Genomic DNA, 20980 nt, shown 5'->3' on the forward strand with positions numbered 1-20980 from the left:
CATGGCCACCTGTGCTCCCTGCCCAGCTAAGCATCACATACAATAGAAATGGGCACATGGCAGCAGCAAACAGCTAGGAGATGTACCAGCTTCAGCTTCTAGAACTTCCAAATCTACTAAGTGGGAAACCCTTTATGGGGTATGAAAAACTGAAACCATTGTTCTCAATTTAAAATGGAAATGGCACCCAAATGTGTCTCCTCAACAAAGTATATTAAAGTTTAAAAGAACCTTAGAAATCAACTAGTCCAGGCTGCATCCAAAGTATAGATTCTCACTAACCTTGGCTATGACTTACGTATTTGGCCTCAAATTAACTACTTTATTAGAAGCTTCTTCCATTGTCAGATTTCTCTAATCATTACAAAGCATAACAACCAATCAAAATTACTCTCCCTGTAATTGCCACCCATTGGTTTTACTTCTCCACACATGAATTTGCACATGGATCCAGATACTCAACTTTGCCAATACTAATGACATAAGTTGACTTTATTTTTAAAAGAGAGAAAAGTCAAGAAAAAGAGTTGAACTCAAATGGAGGCAGCAGCAGCTGGATGGAGGGGGATGGTCAGGATGGACTCCAAAGATACTAACCACTAGAAACCACAAGACTATTCAAGATCCTTTTCAGGATTGTGTCTTTGTAAGGATTGCTGATTACCTCCCCCAAATTAATGTTAGAGTAATCATAAGGTAAAAGAGAGAAACAGAATTGGACTGAGTTATCAGACATGATATAGTATAATCAGAAAAACAAAATACTTTGTGATCCATTTATTATTTCCGAAGAACTGCTGCCATTTGATAAGGCTGTCCTTAACAATTTGCAACTTCTCCTTTGTAGTCTCTTCAGTATGTTCTATCTCCAGTTTAAATTTATTCACTGAGTTTCTCCATTTTTGTGTCAACTTCTGCAACTGTGCAAGGTCTGCAGTGTCCTAGATAAAAAGCATGAATCAAACAACCTATTCATTTAACTTATGCAACAAATATTCATTAATATATACCAGGCCATTATTTATATTGTAATAACAGAGAAATCCATAAGGAATTGATCAAAAATTGAAGATATTCCTCTTTCAAAACATCATCAGTACACAGTTCATTTGGTGATGGGTTTTCCAAGGTACATAAAGTATTAGGGACAAGATTTTTTTCCTTTGCAACACAAACCCAATTTTCCCAGAGGACTTTCACAGGAGCCATGTGGTGCACATTGGGAAGAACAGGAACCACGAAGCCAAATGGAACCACATGTGAATCATAGCCATTACTGGCTGTGTAACCTTGGGTGACATTAATCTATTAATCTATTCATCATTGATTTCTATTATCCATAAAATAAAGAACTTAATGCCTATATCACAGATAGGATTGTTTTCAGAATTAAGTGCAATGACTAGTGTACATGGCTTGACTCAGTAGAAAAACACTAGATGCCAGTTCCCTCCTTTTCTTCCCTAGTGTGTTCACTGAATTTTCCCATCAAATTGCATAGAATGCATCAATAATGCAACTATCAATAAACATAGTTACTCACTTTTGGCCGGGCGCGGTGGCTCACGCCTGTAATCCTAGCACTCTGGGAGGCCAAGGCGGGAGGATCGCTCGAAGTCAGGAGTTCGAAAGCAGCCTGAGCAAGAGCGAGACCCCGTCTCTACTAAAAACAGAAAGAAATGATCTGGACAGCTAAAAATATATATAGAAAAAATTAGCCGGGCATGGTGGCACATGCCTGTAGTCCCAGCTACTCGGGAGGCTGAGGCAGGAGGATTGCTTGAGCCCAGGAGTTTGAGGTTGCTGTGAGTGAGGCTGATGCCAGGGCACTCTAGCCTGGGCAACAGAGTGAGACTCTGTCTCCAAAAAATATAAATGAATAAATAAACATAGCTACTTACTTTTCTTTAGTCTAAGCACTAATGTAACCATAATTCTATGAACAATTTGTAATGTTGATAAACTTAGATAAATTACTTTAATTAGGGTAGAAAACAAATATAAGGAATTGAGAGCCTTTATTCACCTTTCCTTAGATTTTTCATTCTGCCCACAATAAAGTACAAATATAAAGCAATGCTTAAAAATCTGTAAATTTAGCAAAAATTTCTTATAGTCTCAACCCTCAACATTTGGAGTTTTTCTTCCCATAACTTAAATGAATTGAGCTTTACCTTAGTTGAAAGCAGTATGATGAAATGCTTAGTGTATTTATTCCAGCCTTTTTCATTAAGGTAAAGTCTTTTAGCCAATATGACTCTGTTTCTTTCAATTACCTATAAAAATAATGTACTATAGTCAAGAACCTAAAACATTAACAAACCACTATAATTTATTATACTGATTAAATATATCTATTTTTCACTGAATCATTAACTCAACCAAAATTTCTTGTTTAAATCATTAACTAATGTGAATCACAAATTCATATTTTCTAAAACTACTGAATTGGAACCAAATTACAGTAGATAGCAGAAGTTCTCAAACAATTTAACCTCAAGACCCTTTTACACTCAAAAATTATTGAGTACTCCAAAGTGTTTTTATTTGTATGAATTATATCTATTGATACTTATTGTATTAGAAATTAAAATTATTTAAAATATGTATATATTAATTCACTTAAACATTAATAATCCCATTTTGCATTAACATAAACAGCATTTTATGAAAACATAACTATATTTTTTCAAAACATGAGTGAAAAAGTGCCATGGTTTTACATTGTTACAAATGTAAATGTCTGCCTTAAAAGAATAGAGTTGGATTCTCACGTGTGCTTTTCCATTCAATCTGTTGCAACGTCCCATGCCAAGTAGCTACTCAAAAGATCCACTGTGTACTCATTAGAGAATGAGAGTGAAAAAAGCAAATAACATCTTAGTATTATGATGAAACTAGTTATGATCTCATGGAGCTCCTGAAAGGGTCTCATAGACTTGCAGCAGGGTCTCTGGGCCACACTTTGAGAACCACTCATATATCTAATCAATTGTATAGTCATTTAAAAATGACTGTTCTAGACACTGTGGACATAGCCATCAACAAAAGAGATAAAGTCCTTATTTTCAGAGAGTTGACATTCTAGCTGTCACTTCTGGTTGGAAGGAATTTTAGGGATGATCTAGCACAAAGCCCATCAATGCAAGATACTCTTCTATAGAAACCCCTAATTGGGTCAATTTTCTACTTTTTAAATACTTTTAGTGTGATGGAGCTCATTTGTCTTTTGTATTTTTTCCTCTTATTGAACATGCCTAACTCATATTTGTTTCTTACATATTTACTGTCATGATTATTTGTTCTGAATTATGTCAATGTCCCTTTAAAAATTCTGCATCAGGATAGAACACTGTGTTCTAGATGAAGTCTGGCCATTCCAGAGGAAAAAGGGAGAGTTATCTCCTTCTATTTAGTCTCTTTACTTTTAATCTTGTAAGAGTCTAGAAATGTTTTAAGAATCATTTCATACAGTTGCCTTATAGTGAATTCACAGTCATTTCAACATCACAGATCTTTTTTTTTCCTCATGGACTGCTCTTACACTGGGTTCTCCTCCTTTAGGTGGTTGTCCTGAGTTTTGTTTGTCTATTTGTCCCTGAAGGTCGTATAGCATGATAATTGGGAGTTCAGGCTCTAGAGTCAGACTTGCTAAGTTCACCATTTACTAACGATGTGAGCTTAAGCAAATTACATCTATTTCCTTGTCTGAAAAATGTGGGTAATTGGGATTACTGTAAGAACTATGCTAATTATTCCCTTAGCAAAATATCTGGCACATAGTAATAACTGAATAAATGACAGCTGCTACATTTTTATAATAATATTAATTATGGTAATAATTAATGTTAACCATATTAATAAGATTAATCTACACATTTATCCCACCAATATTTCATTTGTCTGGATAAGTCAATAATTCTAAATTGTTGAGATATTTGAATACCTTAAGTTTTTAGGAGCAGGAACTTTGTCTTAATTATTTTTGTTTCACTAACCAGTACATAGCATAATGTCTCACACATAACAGGTGCTCAAAGTTTTCTTAAAAGAATATATAGATCCTTGGCCAGGTGCGGTGGCTCATGCCTGTAATCCTAGCACTCTGGGAGGCCAAGGCAGGTGGATAACTTGGGCCCAGGAGTTTGAGGTTGCTGTGAGCTAGGCTGACACCACAGCACTCTAGCCCGGGCAACAGAGTGAGACTCTGTCTCAAAAGAAAAAAAAAAAAAGGTATATATAGATCCTCAAAATTATCTGTCTTTTTCTTTTCTTCTCTCTCTCTCTTTTTTTTTTTTTTTTTTTTTTTTTGAGACAGAGTCTCGTTTTGTTGCCCTGGCTAGAGTGCAGTAGCTTCATGGTAGCTCACTGCAACCTCCAATTCCTGGGCTGAAGCAATACTCCTGCCTCAGCCTCCTGAGTAGCTAAGACTACAGGGCGTGCCACTACACCTGGCTAATTTTTCTTTTATTAGTAGAGATGGGTCTCACTCTTGCTCTTGAACTCCTTAGCTCAAGCGATCCTCCTGCCTCAGCCTCTCAGAGTGCTAGGATTACACATGTGAGCTACTGTGACCGGCCAAAAATTACCTTTCTTAGTCAAATAATTGAGGCATAATTGTTAAAAGTCAAACAATACAGAAGTATAAAGTAAAAATTCAAAATTCCCAGCAGCCCACACAACCCTCACTAAAGATAGTGTTATTGGTTTGTTGGTCCATTGAGTGAAGATTTTATGTGTGCGTGCATATACAAACTCCACATACCTAGTTTGTTATATACTTGTGATGCTTTTTTCCTTTTTTTAAAGTACATTAAATTTGTGTACTTTATACTTGTGATACTTGTAATTAAATATACATAGCATTTTATATTATTCTGAAACTTGCTGTTTCTTTTCTTTTCTTTTATTTTCTTTTTGAGACAGAGTCTCACTCTGTTGCCCGGGCTAGAGTGAGTGCCGTGGCGTCAGCCTAGCTCACAGCAACCTCAAACTCCTGGGCTCAAGCGATTCTTCTGCCTCGGACTCCCAGGTAGCTGGGACTACAGGCATGCGCCACTGTGCCCAGCTAATTTTTTTTCTATTTGTAGTTGTTTGGCTAATTTCTTTCTATTTATAGTAGAGACGGGGGATCGCTCTTGCTCAGGCTGGTCTCGAACTCCTGAGCTCAAGAAATCCTCCCGCCTTGGCCTCCCAGAATGCTAGAAACTTGCTGTTTCTTTTACTTATCATAGCCCTCTTTCCACACGTATACCTACAACATTCTTTTAAATGACTGCTTAGTTTCTAATATGTTAAGTATTCTAATATAGTTTGGATAACTATAATTTATTTCCCCTACTGATGGATATGTAGGTTATTTCAATAACCTAATTTATTTTTGTAAACATAAGCAATGTTGAAATGAACATCCACATCCTTATTCACTTGTACTAGTATTTCACAGGAACGGATTTTTACCAGTGGGATTGCTTGATCAAAGAGATAAAAGTTTAAAATATTGTTAGCCCATATAAAAATCTCCAAAAAGGCTGTACCAATTTATATTCTCATCAACAGTATATGAAAGTGTCCATGTTTATCATCTGTTTAAAGTTTGCTAATCTGTTAAGCTAAAAATGTTATCTAATTATTTTTTATTTTCCATCTTATTGATTATTGGTAGGGTTGAAAATATTTTCATATATTTATTAGCCATTTGAATTTCTTACTCTGAATTATCTGTTTATATTCTGTTCCCATTGTTTTACTAGATTATTTTTATTTTAAAAATTTATTTATTAGACCATGCTAGTAATATTAACTGTTTGTAATATAAGGTACCAACATTTTCTCCCAGTCTGTTATTTGCTATTGTTCCTGGTGACTGTCATCACATGAAAGTTATAATTTTAAGTTTTCATATCATATTTGGAAAGGACTTCCTCATTTCAATATTATAAAAAGTTCTCATATATTTGATTCTAATGTATTTATAGTTTCATTGTTTTTACTTTTACATATTTTATCCCTTTTGGGATTTACTCTTTTATGTAAACTTTTTTATAAAGTAGAGATCTAAATTTTTTAACAATTGGATAAGAAATTGTGCCAAACCAATTTGAATATCCCATATACACATGAGTCTATCTCTGAACTTTCTAGTTTGTTCTGTTGCATTTATCTATTCTTACCCAAGAACCACATCCTAGTTACTTTAACTTTGGAATACATTCTAATGTCTAGAAGTACAAGTTATTTTTTTCTTTGTTTTCCTTTTTTTAAACACTAGAGATTGATAACGAGCAAGTTATTTATTAATCTTCTTTTAGAATGTTTTATTATTCTCACGTCCAGATTCTTCCAGATGTGTTTTATAACCAACTTACTCCTAAAAATAATAGATATTGTGATTTTTAATAGAATTATATTGAATTTATCAATTAATTTGGAGAGAATTGACATCTATATAATATTGACTATTGTTCTCAACCAGTGATATATTATATAGCTCTCCTTTTATTTAGTTTTAAGTTCTTTAATATAGTTTTAGAGTTTTAAACATGTAGGTCTTGTCTTTCTTGTTAAGTTTATTCCCTCTTTGCATTTCTAATTGCTTATTATTGGTATGTAGGGAATCTGTTAGTTTTTGCATATTTATCTTGTATCCAGCTACCTTATCAAAAGCTAATTTACTTAAATAATCTTTAAATTGATTTTTCCAGGTTTCTGGGTAGATAATTGCATAATAAGCAAACAATAGTGATTTTGTAGGTTCCTTTCAGTAGTTATACCTCTTGATTTTATTTGCATTTCATTAGTGAATTAGGGCTTCTAGTGATAGCAGAAATCCTTTCACCTTTCTTGAATGGGAATGGCTCTAGCATGTCCCCATTAATGTTCTACATTTATAATAATTATCTCTGTCAAGTAAATGAAATTTCCTAAATAAACATGTCTTCATTCCACCATCCAGTGTATTACCTTTCTCTCTTGCTTTGGGACATATGTGTACATTGACAGGGATGCCTTCTACATTTTCATCTAAATAATTAACAAACTACATGGGGAAGGGTCTAATACAGAACTCTAATGCAGATGTATTAATACAGAATATCTCCATGGAGAACTCTGTGACCTGCCACCAGTGGAGCAATGAACCAATCCAACTGAACCAATTTTTTAATCTGTTTAGGGTCAAAATTCACTGTTAATACCAGTAAGTCCCAGATGTCAGACTTGTTACCTTGTGTACCAAGGTAATAGAGTATGATATCCAGTGATTCTAATATGGTTATGTTATGTGAAAAAAAGCAAGAACCACCTTTCCTACTTTATTATAAGTTATAATAAATAGTATAAGTTAGTATAAACTTATTATAAATAGTATAAATCTTACAAAATAGTATAAATTAAAGTTGAAGATTTTAACATGTTCCCAAACAACAGAAAAGGAATTCTTTTTCATACTTCATAGATTCTGATGAAAAAAAGAGCCCTTAATTGTGCAATAGCTAGGTGCCAAATAAGAAAAGAAACAAAGAAAAAGTTTAACTTTCCCTTTTCAAGGCCCACAAAAGCTATATTATTTGTTAATAATATACATCTTCATTTTTTAAAGTTTTTGTCTAGATTATTGAAAATTATAAAAAATAAATTTGAGTTGTGAATCCATATGAACTAACCTTTAGGGCCAATTCATATGTGGCTGAACTCCAGATATCTCTTTCTGCCATTAATTGTCTAATATCATTCTCCATCCTGCCTCTTTGTAGTGTATATAAGTCATGGTATTCTTCTACCATTCTATAAGAAAAATTGCGAAACAGCTATATAAACAAATATTTTTTATAAATAAAAGAACTTTATTCTAGAATAGGTAATTTGTTCCTTTAAGACTCATCATAAGGTAATTATGACATAATTGCTGAATATATTGATAACACATATAGTCAAAAGAAAAAATTCACATTTATTTATAAATCTTACAATAGTCTTAATGAAAGTGGAAATCCAATATATTGTTTCCTGTTCTCTATTTATTCACTAGCATTTTCAGAACATAATATTCCAATGGTATAACAACAGCATATCTAACGAAAAATTCAGAATACAAGTAACAGTAAAGTAGTAGTTTTATTATTAAGCTTTTTTGCTCATAGACCTAGGATTCTTTATTGACAGCACAAAGCTCAACAATTGTGAGCCACTAAAATTTCAAATTATATATAATTTGATATAATTCAAGAAAATTCTCTCCCAACAATCCAAAAGCTTAAGTATAATTAATCAGCTTTTTCTGAACTATTATTTCTTTATGTCTACCAGGACATAACTTTCCCTTCTAATTTACACAGAAGCTTCTCTTAAAATTAAAAGCCTTTCTGAGGTAAAGATGAACACAGAAATTGTAAAGGGACAAGTAGCATTTCAGAAATCTTTTAAAACCCTTCCTCCTAAGGGATGTTAACTTTGATACGAGAATTAAAGGCCAATGATGTAGAATTCTACCAATCTGGCAAAAGTCAGGAACCACCACATCAGTTCTTGAAGCCTCTTCCTATTTGGAGGCTTCCATTTGTTCAAAATAATTGAGAAGAAATTCATACAGGAGAATATACATGGAAAAACTCATTGAGCTGTCCCCTTAAGATTTGTGCACTTCACTGTCTGAAAATGAGACCTCTCAATTTTTTTTAAAAAAGGAACTAATGACCCTAATTTATAACAACAAAAGCAAAAAATCCAGAAACAATCTCAATGTCCAACAATAAGAGATTGGCCAGATGAAAACATTATGTAGTTCTATGATAAAAACACTCTGCAACTAACTAAAGACCATGTTCTTAATACTTTGGAAAGTATTAAGGAAAATTCTTTATGATATAAAGTGAAAAAACCCAAATGATAAAATATATTGCTTAAACTAATTTTTATAAAAAATATATAGAGAAAGTCCTAGCCAGAGCAATTAGGCAAAAGAAAGAAATAAAGAGCATCCAAATTGAAAATGAGGAAGTCAGTTGGCCCTGTTTGCAAACAATATGATCTTATATATGGAAAACCCTAAAGCTCCACCAAAAACTCTTGTAACTAATAAATGAATTCAGTAAAGTTGCAGGATACAAAATCAACATACAAAAATCAGCAGCATTTCTACACACCAACAATGAACTAGCAGAAAGAAATCAAGAAGACAATCCCATTTATAATAGCTACCAAGAAATCTAAGAATAAATCTAACCAAGGAGGTGAAAGATCTCTACAAGGAAAACTATCAAACACTGATGAAAGAGTTAAAGATGACACACAAAAAAGTAGAAAGACATACGATGTTCATAGATTAAAAGAATTAATATTGTTAAAATGACCATAGTGCCCAAAGAAATCTACAGTTTCAATGCAATACCTATCAAGATACCAATGACATTCTTCACAGAAATAGAAAAAACAATCCTAAAATTCATATGGAACCACAAAAGACCCCAAATAGCCAAAGCAATCCTGAGCAAAAAGAATAAAGCTGGAGGCATCACACTACCTGACTTCAAAATATACTACAAACCTACAGTAACCAAAACAGCATGGTACCAGCATAAAAACAGACACAAAGACCAATGGAATGAATAGAAACCAGAAATAAATCCATGTATTTACAGCCAACTGATTTTCAACAAGGGCACCATGAACATTCAAGGTGAAGGCACAGTCTCTTTGATAAATAGTGCTGAGGAAACTGGATATCCATATACAGAAAAATGAAACTAGACCCCTATCTCTCACAATGTATAAAAATTAACTCAAAACAGATTAAAGACTTAAATGTAAGACCCAAAACTATGAAAGTACTAAAAAAAAAGAATAGAAATAATATTCCATGCAAATGGAAACTAAAAGCAAACAGGAGTAGCTAAACTTAGATAAAATAGACATAAGTTTAAAACTGTAAAAGGAGATGAAGAAGGTCATTATGTAAGGATAAAGGGATCAATTCAGCAAGAAAATATAACAATTTGAAATATATATGCACCCAATAACAGGAGCACCCAGATATATAAAGCAAATATTACTAGATCTAAAGGGAGAAATAGACTGTAACACAACAATAGCTGGGGACTTCAACAGTTCACTCTCAGAATTGGACAGATCATTTAGATGGAAAATCAACAAAGAAACATTGGACTTACACTGCACTTTCGAGCAAATGGATCTAACAGACATTTATCCAACATTTTGGATACTTTATCCAAAAACTGCAGAATACACACTCTTCTCATCCACACAACAAACATTCTCCAGGATTGAATATGTGTTAGGCCACAAAAGTCTCAACAAATTTTTAAAAACTGAAATCATATGAAGTATCTTTTCAGACCACAATAGATTAAAACTAAAAATCAATAACAACAGAAACTCTGAAAACTATATGAATATGTAGAAATTAAACAACATGCTCCTCAATGACCATTGTGTCAATGAAGAAATTAAGGAGAAAATAAAAACTTTGATGAGCTGCACATGGTGACTCATGCCTGTAATCCCATCTACTCAGGAGGCTGAAGCAGGAAGACCACTTGAGACAAGTTCAAGACAAGCCTGGGAAACATAGTGAGAACCTGTTTCTAAAAATAATGAAAAAAAAAAAAAAATAGCCAGACATGGTGGTGCATACCTGTAGTCCCAGTTACTTGGGAGGCTGAGGCAGAAAGATTGCTTGAGTCCAGGAGTTTGAGGCTGCAGTGAGCAATGATTGTACCACTGTACTCTAGCCTGGGTGACACAGCAAGACCCCATCTCCAAAAAAAAGTAGAAAGGTTTCAAATAAAGAACCTAAAAGTGTACCTCAAGGAACTGGAAAAGCAAAACCAAACAAAACCCAAAATTAGTATAAGAAAAGAAATAATAAAGCTCAGGGCAGAACTAAGCAAAATGGAGACTAAAAAAATACAAAGGATCAATGAAATGAAAAGTTGGTTGTTTGAAAAGATAAAAGAAAACAATAAACCACTGGATAGACTAACCAAGAGAGAGAAGACCCAAAATAAATAAAATCAGAAACACAAGAAGATACCTGTAATCCCAGCTACTGTATACAACTGATACCACAGAAATACAAAGGATAATTAGAGACTATTATGAACAAGTATATGTCAACAAATTGGAAAATCTAGAGGCAATGGATAAACTCCTGGACACATACGTACTGAGAATGAACCAGGTAGAAACAGATAACCTGAACAGATCAATAACAAGTAACAAGATTAAATCTGTAGTCAAAAGTTTCCCAACCAAGAAAAGCCCAGGACCAGATGGCTTTATTGCTGAATTCTTCCCAACTTATAAAAAAGAACTAACACTAATTCATCTCAAACTATTCTGAAAAACTGAAGAGGAGGAGGAAATTCTTCCTAATTCATTCTATGAGGCAAGCATTACCCTGATTCCAAAATCAGTCAAGGACATTGCCAAAAAAGAAAACTACAAGCCAATATCCCTGATGAACAAAGAGGCAAAAATCCTCCACAAAATACTAGAAAACTGAATCCAACAACACATAAAAAACAAACAAACAAACAAACAAAAAAACCACCATGATCAAGTGGCATTTATTGACAAGATGCAAGAATTTTTTTCAATAAATACATTTGAAAATTTTTTTGAGTTTTGTGAAAACTTGAGAAAACCTGTAAATGAACTACATAATCTAGAAATACCAATAAATAAATAAATAAGAAGAAAAAGGTATATCATGAATGCATAAAATATATATATGGATACCAGTCTATTTGATCATCTAATACCATAAAATATAAACAAATATATCATAAAAAGTTAATATCAAAACTTAGGCACACAAACACTTACAGACCATACAAGGCATTATTTGCAGTCAAGACAAGTATAAATAAACATAGAGATGAATATTAAATCATAGCTGCATAAAAGTAGCTCTACATCTAAACAAAAGAAAAACGAAAAGTAAGCAGCAAAAGCTGCTCCAGATGAGAAGGAATCAGCAAAAGAACTCTGGAAGTATAAAGAATCAAAGTGAAATGACACCCCCAAAAGGGAACACCAGTTCTCTAGCAATGGATACCAACCAAAATCAGAATACTGAAATGACAGATGAAGAATTTTGAACATAGATTGTAAGGAAGGTCAATGAAACACATGATAAAATGGAAACCCAGCACAATGAAACCACAAGAACAATACAGAAAATGAATGAAAAATTCATTAAAAAATTGTATTATTAAAGAAAAATCAAACAGAACTTCTGGAACTGAAAAATTCATTCAAGGAATTACAAAACATAGTGGAAAGCCTCAAGAATAGGTTAGATCACACAGAAGAAAGAATCTCAGAGCTTGAAGACAATACTTTTCAATTAAATAAGTCAGTCACAGAGAGCAGACATATAAGAGGAATGAGCAAAGCCTACAAGAAATATAGCAATACATAAAGAGCCCTAACATAAAAATCACAGGCATCTCTGAGGGTGAAGAAGAAAATACACAAGGGTTGGAAAACCTTACTGAGGGAACAATTGAGGAAAATTTCCCTGGCCTTGCTAGAAATTTAGATATCCAGGTACAAAAAGCTCAAAGGACACCTGGGAGATTCATTGCAAAGAGGCAAACACTACAATACACAGTCCTCAGACTGGACAAATATGAAAGAGGCACTCCTGCAAGCCATGAGGCAAAGGCAGCTGGTAACTTACAAAGGAAAACCCATCAGACTAACTGAAGACTTCTCAACTGAGACCTTAGAAGCCAGAAGGGATTGGGGCCCATTCTCAGTCTTCTCAAACAGAATAATGGCTAGCCTAGAATTTTGTATTCTCCAAAACTAAGTTTCTTATATGAGGAGGAAATAAAGTCTTTCTCAGACAAGAAAACACTGAGAGAATTTGTCAAGATAAGACCTGCTCTGCAGGAAGTACTCAGAACTGCATTATATACAGATAAGAACAACAGACATCCACCAGTGTAAAACTACCTAAAAGCTAAAGGTCAAAAGCCAGATACCACAATGGCTCAAGAGAGAAAACAAAGCAACAAAGTTCTACTCAACAGGATCAACAGAAATCCACCCCATTTCTCAATTCTTTCAACAAATGTGAATGGCTTGAACTGCCCACTGAAGAGACATAGGCTGCCTGAATGGAAACATAAATTTAAGCCAAGTATCTGCTGTCTCCAGGAAACACATCTAACCCACAAGGACTCATTGAGACTCAAGGTGAAGGATGGAAAACAATATTCCATGCAAATGGAAACCAAAAGAAAGCTGCTGTAGCAGTTCTTATATCAGATAACATAGTATTCAAATCAACAGAAGTAATGAAAGACAAAGATGGTCATTATATAATGGTAAAGGGAACAATTCAACAAGAAGACATAACAATTCTAAATATTTATGCACCTAACACAGGTGTACCCAGATTCATAAACCAAATCCTATTTGATCTAAACAATATGATACCAATAGTACCATAATATCCAGGGACTTCAACACCTCTCTGACAGAACAGGATATATTCTTCAAACAGAAAATAAACAAAGAAACAATGGACTTAAACAAAACTCTAGAACAGAAGCGCCTAACAGACATTTACAGAACATTCTACACAAAAACTACTGAATATATGTTTTTCTAATCAGCTCATGGGATATTTCCTAAGATTAATCACTTCCTAGGCCACAAAACATGTCTCCACAAATTTTTAAAAAATAGAAATTATACCATCCATCTTCTCAGACCACAGTGGAATAAAATTAGAAATCAACTCCAACAGAAACACTCATCTCTAAGCAAACTCATGGAAACTAAACAACCTACTGCTGGATGATAGTCAGGTCAAGGAGGAAATTAAGAGGGAAATCAAAAGATTCTTTGAACTAAATGATAACAAGGACACAAATTATCAAAATCTGTGGGATATAGCTAAAGCAGTCCTGAGAGAAAAAGTCATAGCCATAAATGCCTACACCCAAAAGACAGAAAGATCACAAATCAACAGTCTAATGAGTCATCTCAAAGAACTGGAAAAAAAAAAACCAAACCAATCCCAAATCCAGCAGAAAAAAAGAAATAACTAAGATCAGAACAGAACTAAATGAAATCTATAACAGAAGAAAAGAAGATTAATACAGAAGATCAATGAAACAAAAAGTTGGTTCTTTCAAAATGTAAATAAAATTGATATGCCTCTCACTAGACTAACTAGAAGCAGAAAAGAAAGGACTCTAATAAGCTCTATCAGTAAGGAAAAACTCTGAATACTATAAAAATCTCTATGCACATAAACTTGAAAACGTGAAGGAAATGGACAAATTCTTGGAAACACACAGCCTCCCTAGGCTTAATCAGGAAGAAATAGAATTCCTGAACAGACCAAATCAAGTACTGACATTGAAGCAGCAATAAAAAATCTTCCAAAAAATAAAAAGGCCAAGGCCAGATAGTTTCACACCTGAATTTTATCAGACATACAAAGAACAACAGGTACCTGTCCTGCAGAAATGATTCCACAACATCGAGAAGTAAGGCATCCTCCCCAACACATTTTACAAAGCCAACATCATCTTGATACCAAAGCCAGTAAAGGACTCAACAGAAAAAGAAAACTACAGACCAATATCCCCTATGAATATAGATGAATATAAAATTCTCAACAAAATGCTAGCAAACCAAAGTCTGCTGCTCATCATGATCAAGTGGGCTTCACCCCCGAGATGCAGGGATGGTTCAACATATGCAAATCTATAAATGTAATTCACCACATGAATAGAAGTAAAAACAAAGACCATATGGTCCTCTCAATAGATGCAGAAAAATCATTTGACAAAATTCAGCACCCCTTTATGATAAGAATGCTTAACAAAATAGATGTAGTTGGGACATACCTCAAAATGATAAAAGCCATATACAACAAACCCACAGTAAACACCTACTGAATGGGGAAAAAAACTGAAAGCATTCCTGCTTAGAACTGGAAACAGACAAGCTTGCCCTGTTACCACGTTTGTTCAACATAGTGCTGGAAGTCCTAGCCAGAGCAATTAGATAAGAGAAGTAAATCAAGCACATCCAAATGGGGGCAGAAGAGGCCAAACTATTGCTTTATACTGATGACATGATCATATATCTAGAAAACCCCAAAGAGTCTGCCATGAGACAACTGGAATTGATCGACAAATTCAACAAAGTCTCAGGTTACAAAATCAATGTACACAAATCAGTAGCATTCATATACACCAACAACAGTCAAGCTGAGAACCAAATCAAAGACTCAATACCTTTCATGATAGCATCAAAGAAAATAAAATACCTAGGAATATAATTAATTAAACAGGTGAAAGACCTCTACAGGGAGAACTATGAAACACTGAGGAAGGAAATAGCAGAGGATCTAAACACATGGAAATACTGTGCTCATGGATCAGCAGAATCAATACTGTTAAAATGTCTATATTATCCAAAGTGATCTACAGATTCAATGCAATCCCTTTTAAAATATCAACATCATTTTTCATAGATCTAGAAAAAATAATTTGACACTTCATCTTGAACCAGAGAAGACCCCGTATAGCCAGAGCAACCTTAAGCAAAAAGAACAAATTTGGAGGCATCAATTTACCAGACTTCAAGCTACACTACAAGGCTATAGTAACCAAAATAGCATGGTACTGGCACAAGAACAGAGACATAGACCAATGGAACAGGACTGAGAACGCAGATATAAAACCATCTCATATTGCCATCTGATCTTTGACAAAGGAGACAAAAACTTACATTGGGGAAAAGAATCACTATTCAATAAATGGTGCTGGGAAAATTGGATAGCCACATGTGGAAGACTGAAACAGGATCTCACAGTGGATAACAGACTTAAACATAAAGCAAGAAACTATAAGAATGCTAGAAGAAAATGTTGGAAAAACTCTTACAGATATCAGCCTAGGCAAAGAATTTATGAAGACCCCAAAAACAATCACAGCAAAAACAAAAATATATTAATGGGACCTGATCAAATTAAAAAGCTTCTGCATAGCCAAGGAAATATCACTAGAGCAAATAGACAACCTACAGAATGGGAGAAAATATTTGCAATGCTATACATCCAATAAAAGGCTGACAACTATAATTTATTAATATATACAATGCAGAAAAATCAGCAAGAAAAAATCAAACAACCCTATCAAAAAGTGGGCAAAGGACATGAACAGAAACTTTTCAAAAGAAGATAGATGAACGGCTAACACACATATGAAAAAATGCTCAACATCTCTAATCATCAGGGAAATGCATATCAAAACCACAGTGAAATATCACTTAACTTCAGTGGGAATGGCTTTTGCCAAAAAGTCCCAAAATAACAACTATTGTCATGGATGTGGAGAGATAGGAACACTCATACACTGGTGGTGGGACTGCAAACTAGTACAACCTCTATGGAAAGTAGTATGGAGATACCTCAAAGAACTAAAAGTGGAACTACCATTTGATCCATCAATTCCACTACTGGGTATTTACCCCAAAGGAAAAAAAGACATTCTATAAAGAGACATCTGCACTCAAATGTTTATAGCAGCACAGTTCACAATTGCAAAGATGTGGAAACAACCCAAGTTCCCATCAATACATAAGTGGATTAATAAAATGTGGTATACGTATACCATGGAGTACTACTCAGCCATAAAAAATGGTAAACTACCTCTTGTATTATCCTGGATGGAGCTGGAGCCCATTCTACTAAGTGAAGTATCACAAGAATGAAAAAACCAGCACCACATGTACTCACCATTAAATTGGTACTAATCGATCAAAACTTAAGTGCACATGTGGAGCAACATCCATTCGGTGTCGGGCAGGTGGGAGGGGGAGGAGGAGATGGGTAAACTCACAACTAATGGGAGCTTGCACTGTGTGGAAGATGGGCATGCTTGTAGTCCTGACTAGGGTGGTATAAAGGCAATTTATGTAACCAAAATGTTTGTACCCCCATAATATTCTGAAATTTTTTTAAAAAGTAACTGTAGTACATACTGTACTACTGTAATAATTTTGTAGCTACCTGTTGGTGCTATTGCAGTGAGTTCAAGTGTTGTACATGCTTAAAATACGTGAGCAGTCTGTCTCTCCAGTAAGTTGCATATAACAGTAAAAAGTGATCTCTTACACAGTTCTCATGTATTTTTCATCATGGTTAGTGCAATACTGTAAATGCTGAATAACACCAGGGGACCAATATGAAGTGCCACTAGTGATACTAGAAGTACTCCAAGGAAAAAGTCATAATATTACAAGAAAAAGTTGAATTGCTTGATATGTACCATAGAATGAGGTCTGCAGCTGCAGTTGCTGCCATTTCAGACAGATGACTGACCTTATAAACAGATGATATAAACTTATAGTATCGGTAAGTACAGTACAGTACTGTCAATGTATTTTCTCTTCCTTATGATTTTCTTAATAACATTCTCTTTTCCCTAGCTTACTTTATTATAATAATACATTATATAATTCATAAACTGGGTTAATTGACTGGTTATGTTATTGGTAAGGCTTCCGCTCAACAGTAAGCTATTAGTAGTTAAGTCTTGGAGGAGTCAAAAGTTATATGTAGATTTTTGACTGCACAGGAGTCGGTACCTCTAATCTCCACATTTTTCAAGGTCAACTATATACTGAAAGACATTGTTTCAAGTTGTTAGCCATTATGTCATACTTACTATATGATTTTAATATTATATAACAGTAAAAATAAACTAATTTGTTCTATATGCATCATAATGGACAGATATCAAAAGAATAGTATTTGGTTGGTAAAAGCAAATTTTGAAAATATATGAAACAATAACATATATGGTTTTTGATAAGTAAATATGTAGTAAAATAGAAAAACATGGACAGGAAAGTTACATAACAACTGCTGACTAATGATTAACTCTGAAGAGGGAAGAAGGAGAATAGAGAGAGAGATTTTGAAAGAAAACCTCAAATGTTTCTATAAAATTTCATTTTCCAATAAAAGGTGAAGTAAGTATGACATAATGGCTAACATTTGGTAATTCAGTATGGAGGGTACATGAGTGTTCATTATAATGCTTTCTTCTTCTGAATGTTTGGAATACTTCATACCTTAAAAAATTTCATTAAAGGAACTAGAATAAGAATAATATCTCATACTGTCATAGCACTGACTATGGTGTCAGGCACCATTCTAACTGTTTTCTTTATATTAATTCCTTTAATACTCATAATAACCCTATGAGGTAGGTTATATTATAATCCCAATTTCATAAAAATATGGGCAAACTGAAGCCCAGAAAAGTTAAGCAACTCCCCCAAGGTTGCACAGCAAGTGGTATGCTTCCAGAGTCTGTGCTATGCATACTGCCTCTCTATACCTTCTTCTAGAAAACCAGAAAGTAATAGGCTGCAAACCTCCTTCAAAAAAATTATTAATGCTGAAACCAATAGTCTGTCTCTAAGAGAAAGATCATCTTTTATTTTCTTTCCATCCAGAATGAGAAACCAACTAAATTCAGATAAAGTAAGCTGTATGTGTTTTTAGAATTCAAGAAGTTAGTAACGTATTTATCATTTCAGAAGCTATATAAGCTTTTCCTCTTTCCCCTATATATGCTTCACAAACTAAGCAACTCACTTGGCATTCTTTTCGGCATCTAAAAGAGCTTGTGCCAAATCCTTGTGGGCCTTCTCTGCTTCCTTTGTTAATTTCACATCATGTGCCCGAACCAGACACAGTTCTCTGAAATAAAGCAAAGAAAATTTAAATTCATAGTTGGAAACTTCCAAAAGTTTCTACTCAGGAAATCAGATTTATACTGATGTATCTTCTCAGTTATTATGTGTTCTTCCCTTCCTAGTTTTTCCACCTTATAAACCAAATCCAGAAATCTAGTGGACATTCTGGATGGAATCTCGACAGTTTTGGCTACAGAATCAGGCTGGCAAGAAAAAGCAGAAAGAAGATGGGGGAAGGAGGATCCTCTAGAATGGAGTGGAGGCAGATACTGACAGGCCTCCATGCTGCTCTACCCCACTCTCTGGTGTGCCTCTCCTGTCCTCTTTATTCTCACCACTAATCATCTCGCCTCAAGGTTAGATGATCACTAACCTTGACTATTATGCAGCACTTATTCTCTTTGAGATTTGAACCTTAATATCCATAATCATGACACTGCTCTGTAAACCTGATTAAGATAAGTGTCTGGATCTTGGAAGGAAGAGTAAGAATATTTTCCCTGTCAAATATACAGAGAACCTTAGTTTTGTGTTAACCTGCATTGCTCTACATCTGTATCTACAATGATATCCAGTTCTTTCTGTTCTCTTACTAAACATGAAAGAAGCCTTTACCTTTAATCATTCAACTTTCCCTGAACAAATGACTTTGCATTTTGTTTTGTGTTTAAGATAATTGCAGTTTTTACCTGGTCAGTTCTTCAATAACATGCTTAACATTACACAGTTCTTCTAAAATGCGCTGGTCCATTACTCGCTGAGTTACCAAGTCTTTGTAGAAATCAGTCATCTGCCGAGCAATCTGGTCAAGCAATTGTACATACCTCTCTCTGTGTGAGAAAGAAGGGAAAAAAGACATCATGCAAAAGGAAAAGAAAAAGGAGTCAGAAAATATGCAAGAAAGTAATATTAGGGAAATAAATAATAAATAGACATTCACAAAAGATATGTAGGAAGAACAGATAGGAGGGGAAAAAAAAGGGATCTAGGCTGTGTTTTTCCGCCTGGCCATAAAAATGAATGAACAATTGTGGAGTATTGTAACCAGAGCCAAAATTATTTGGAATAACATATCTGAGATGTAAAACAAAAATAAGGACTTGTCTTATTTCTTCTTCTAGATTATAAATTCTGTGAGAACAGAAACCATGTCTTACATATTTTTATCTTTACAACATCTAACAGAGTGCCTTGAATATAGTGAGATTTTTATAAATAGTTCAGTTCTGAATAAAGCTACTTTTCCCAAAATGTAATGCCAAGAGGTAATTTCTTTTGCTTCTGAATAAAACCAAACAAAATATTTGGAAGTGATGATAGATGATAAATTATAAATACTATACCTGAGTAGTATTCATTTGTATTAAAAGTGATCTAGGTGTTATACCCTAAGCCTGAGGTCCTTGAATTGCAATATCTTTGAGTTGGACTGGTCATTTAGTTTAATTTCTCACCCACTGAGAGAAAGAATTATAAACATTTAAAGTGAGAGGGAGTTTATCAGCTCCATATGCAGCTCATACATTGGAAAGCCATCCATTTAGTATTTCTCCTCTTAACAACATAGGGAGTAGATACTCTGAAGGGCCCTCCCATTTACAACACAACTAGATCTATAAGACAGCATGTTTTTCAAAGCATTATTGAACATGCAGGAAGAAATAGAAGCCTCTAATGATGGAAAACAAAAAGAACAAACAAAAGACAATAAATTCAAAATGGAACAGGAGTTGTAAGCAGTATTCAGTAAGCAAACCCAAGGTCAGAGTTGCCCCCAGGAAAATTTTTTAGGTTAGTACAAAAGTAATTACGGTTTTGGTTCAAGAATTTTAAATCATTATAACGAGGCTGAAACACACCTTTATTAATCAAAATAGGAACCATTATAATCAATACATTTTTGAGAATGAGAAATAAGTTTGTTTATTTCTGCAGGGTAAAAATCTGTGCTCAGGGATTCGACGAACTCTCGGAAAGCATTTTATGCATCCTGCTGGTTGTGGAAGTGTTTTCCCTGCTAAAAGTTGTCAAGATGCTTGAAGAAGTGGTAGTTGGTTGGCAAAAGGTCAGGTGAATACGGCGGATGAGGCAAAACTTCATAGCCCAATTCATTCAACTTTTGAAGCATTGGTTATGTGATATGCAGTTGCATGTTGTGGAGAAGAATTGGGCCCTTTCTGTTGACCGATGCCTGCTGCAGGCATTGCAGTTTTCAGTGCAT

The 20980-nt window shown here is 34.3% G+C and overlaps 1 protein-coding gene across 5 annotated transcripts in view; it reads right to left on the reverse strand.

Annotated features, from left to right (window-relative positions):
- The window catches only part of AXDND1 (axonemal dynein light chain domain containing 1), a 119461-nt gene that overhangs the window by 77171 nt on the left and 21310 nt on the right, over positions 1 to 20980 (reverse strand). For 4 of the 5 annotated variants that reach the window (XM_045547251.1, XM_045547252.1, XM_045547254.1 and 1 more), the window contains 4 exons: positions 19449 to 19589; positions 18659 to 18763; positions 7665 to 7785; positions 766 to 941 (listed from right to left, as the gene is read on the reverse strand). In XM_045547251.1, the coding sequence (XP_045403207.1) occupies positions 766 to 941; positions 7665 to 7785; positions 18659 to 18763; positions 19449 to 19589 (543 nt within the window). Of the gene's footprint in view, positions 1 to 765; positions 942 to 2174; positions 2277 to 7664; positions 7786 to 18658; positions 18764 to 19448; positions 19590 to 20980 lie in introns of all 5 variants that reach the window. The other variant, XM_045547255.1, reaches the window with a different exon arrangement.

Source organism: Lemur catta, chromosome 3 (genome assembly GCF_020740605.2).
Source record: "Lemur catta isolate mLemCat1 chromosome 3, mLemCat1.pri, whole genome shotgun sequence".
NCBI lineage: Eukaryota > Metazoa > Chordata > Mammalia > Primates > Lemuridae > Lemur > Lemur catta.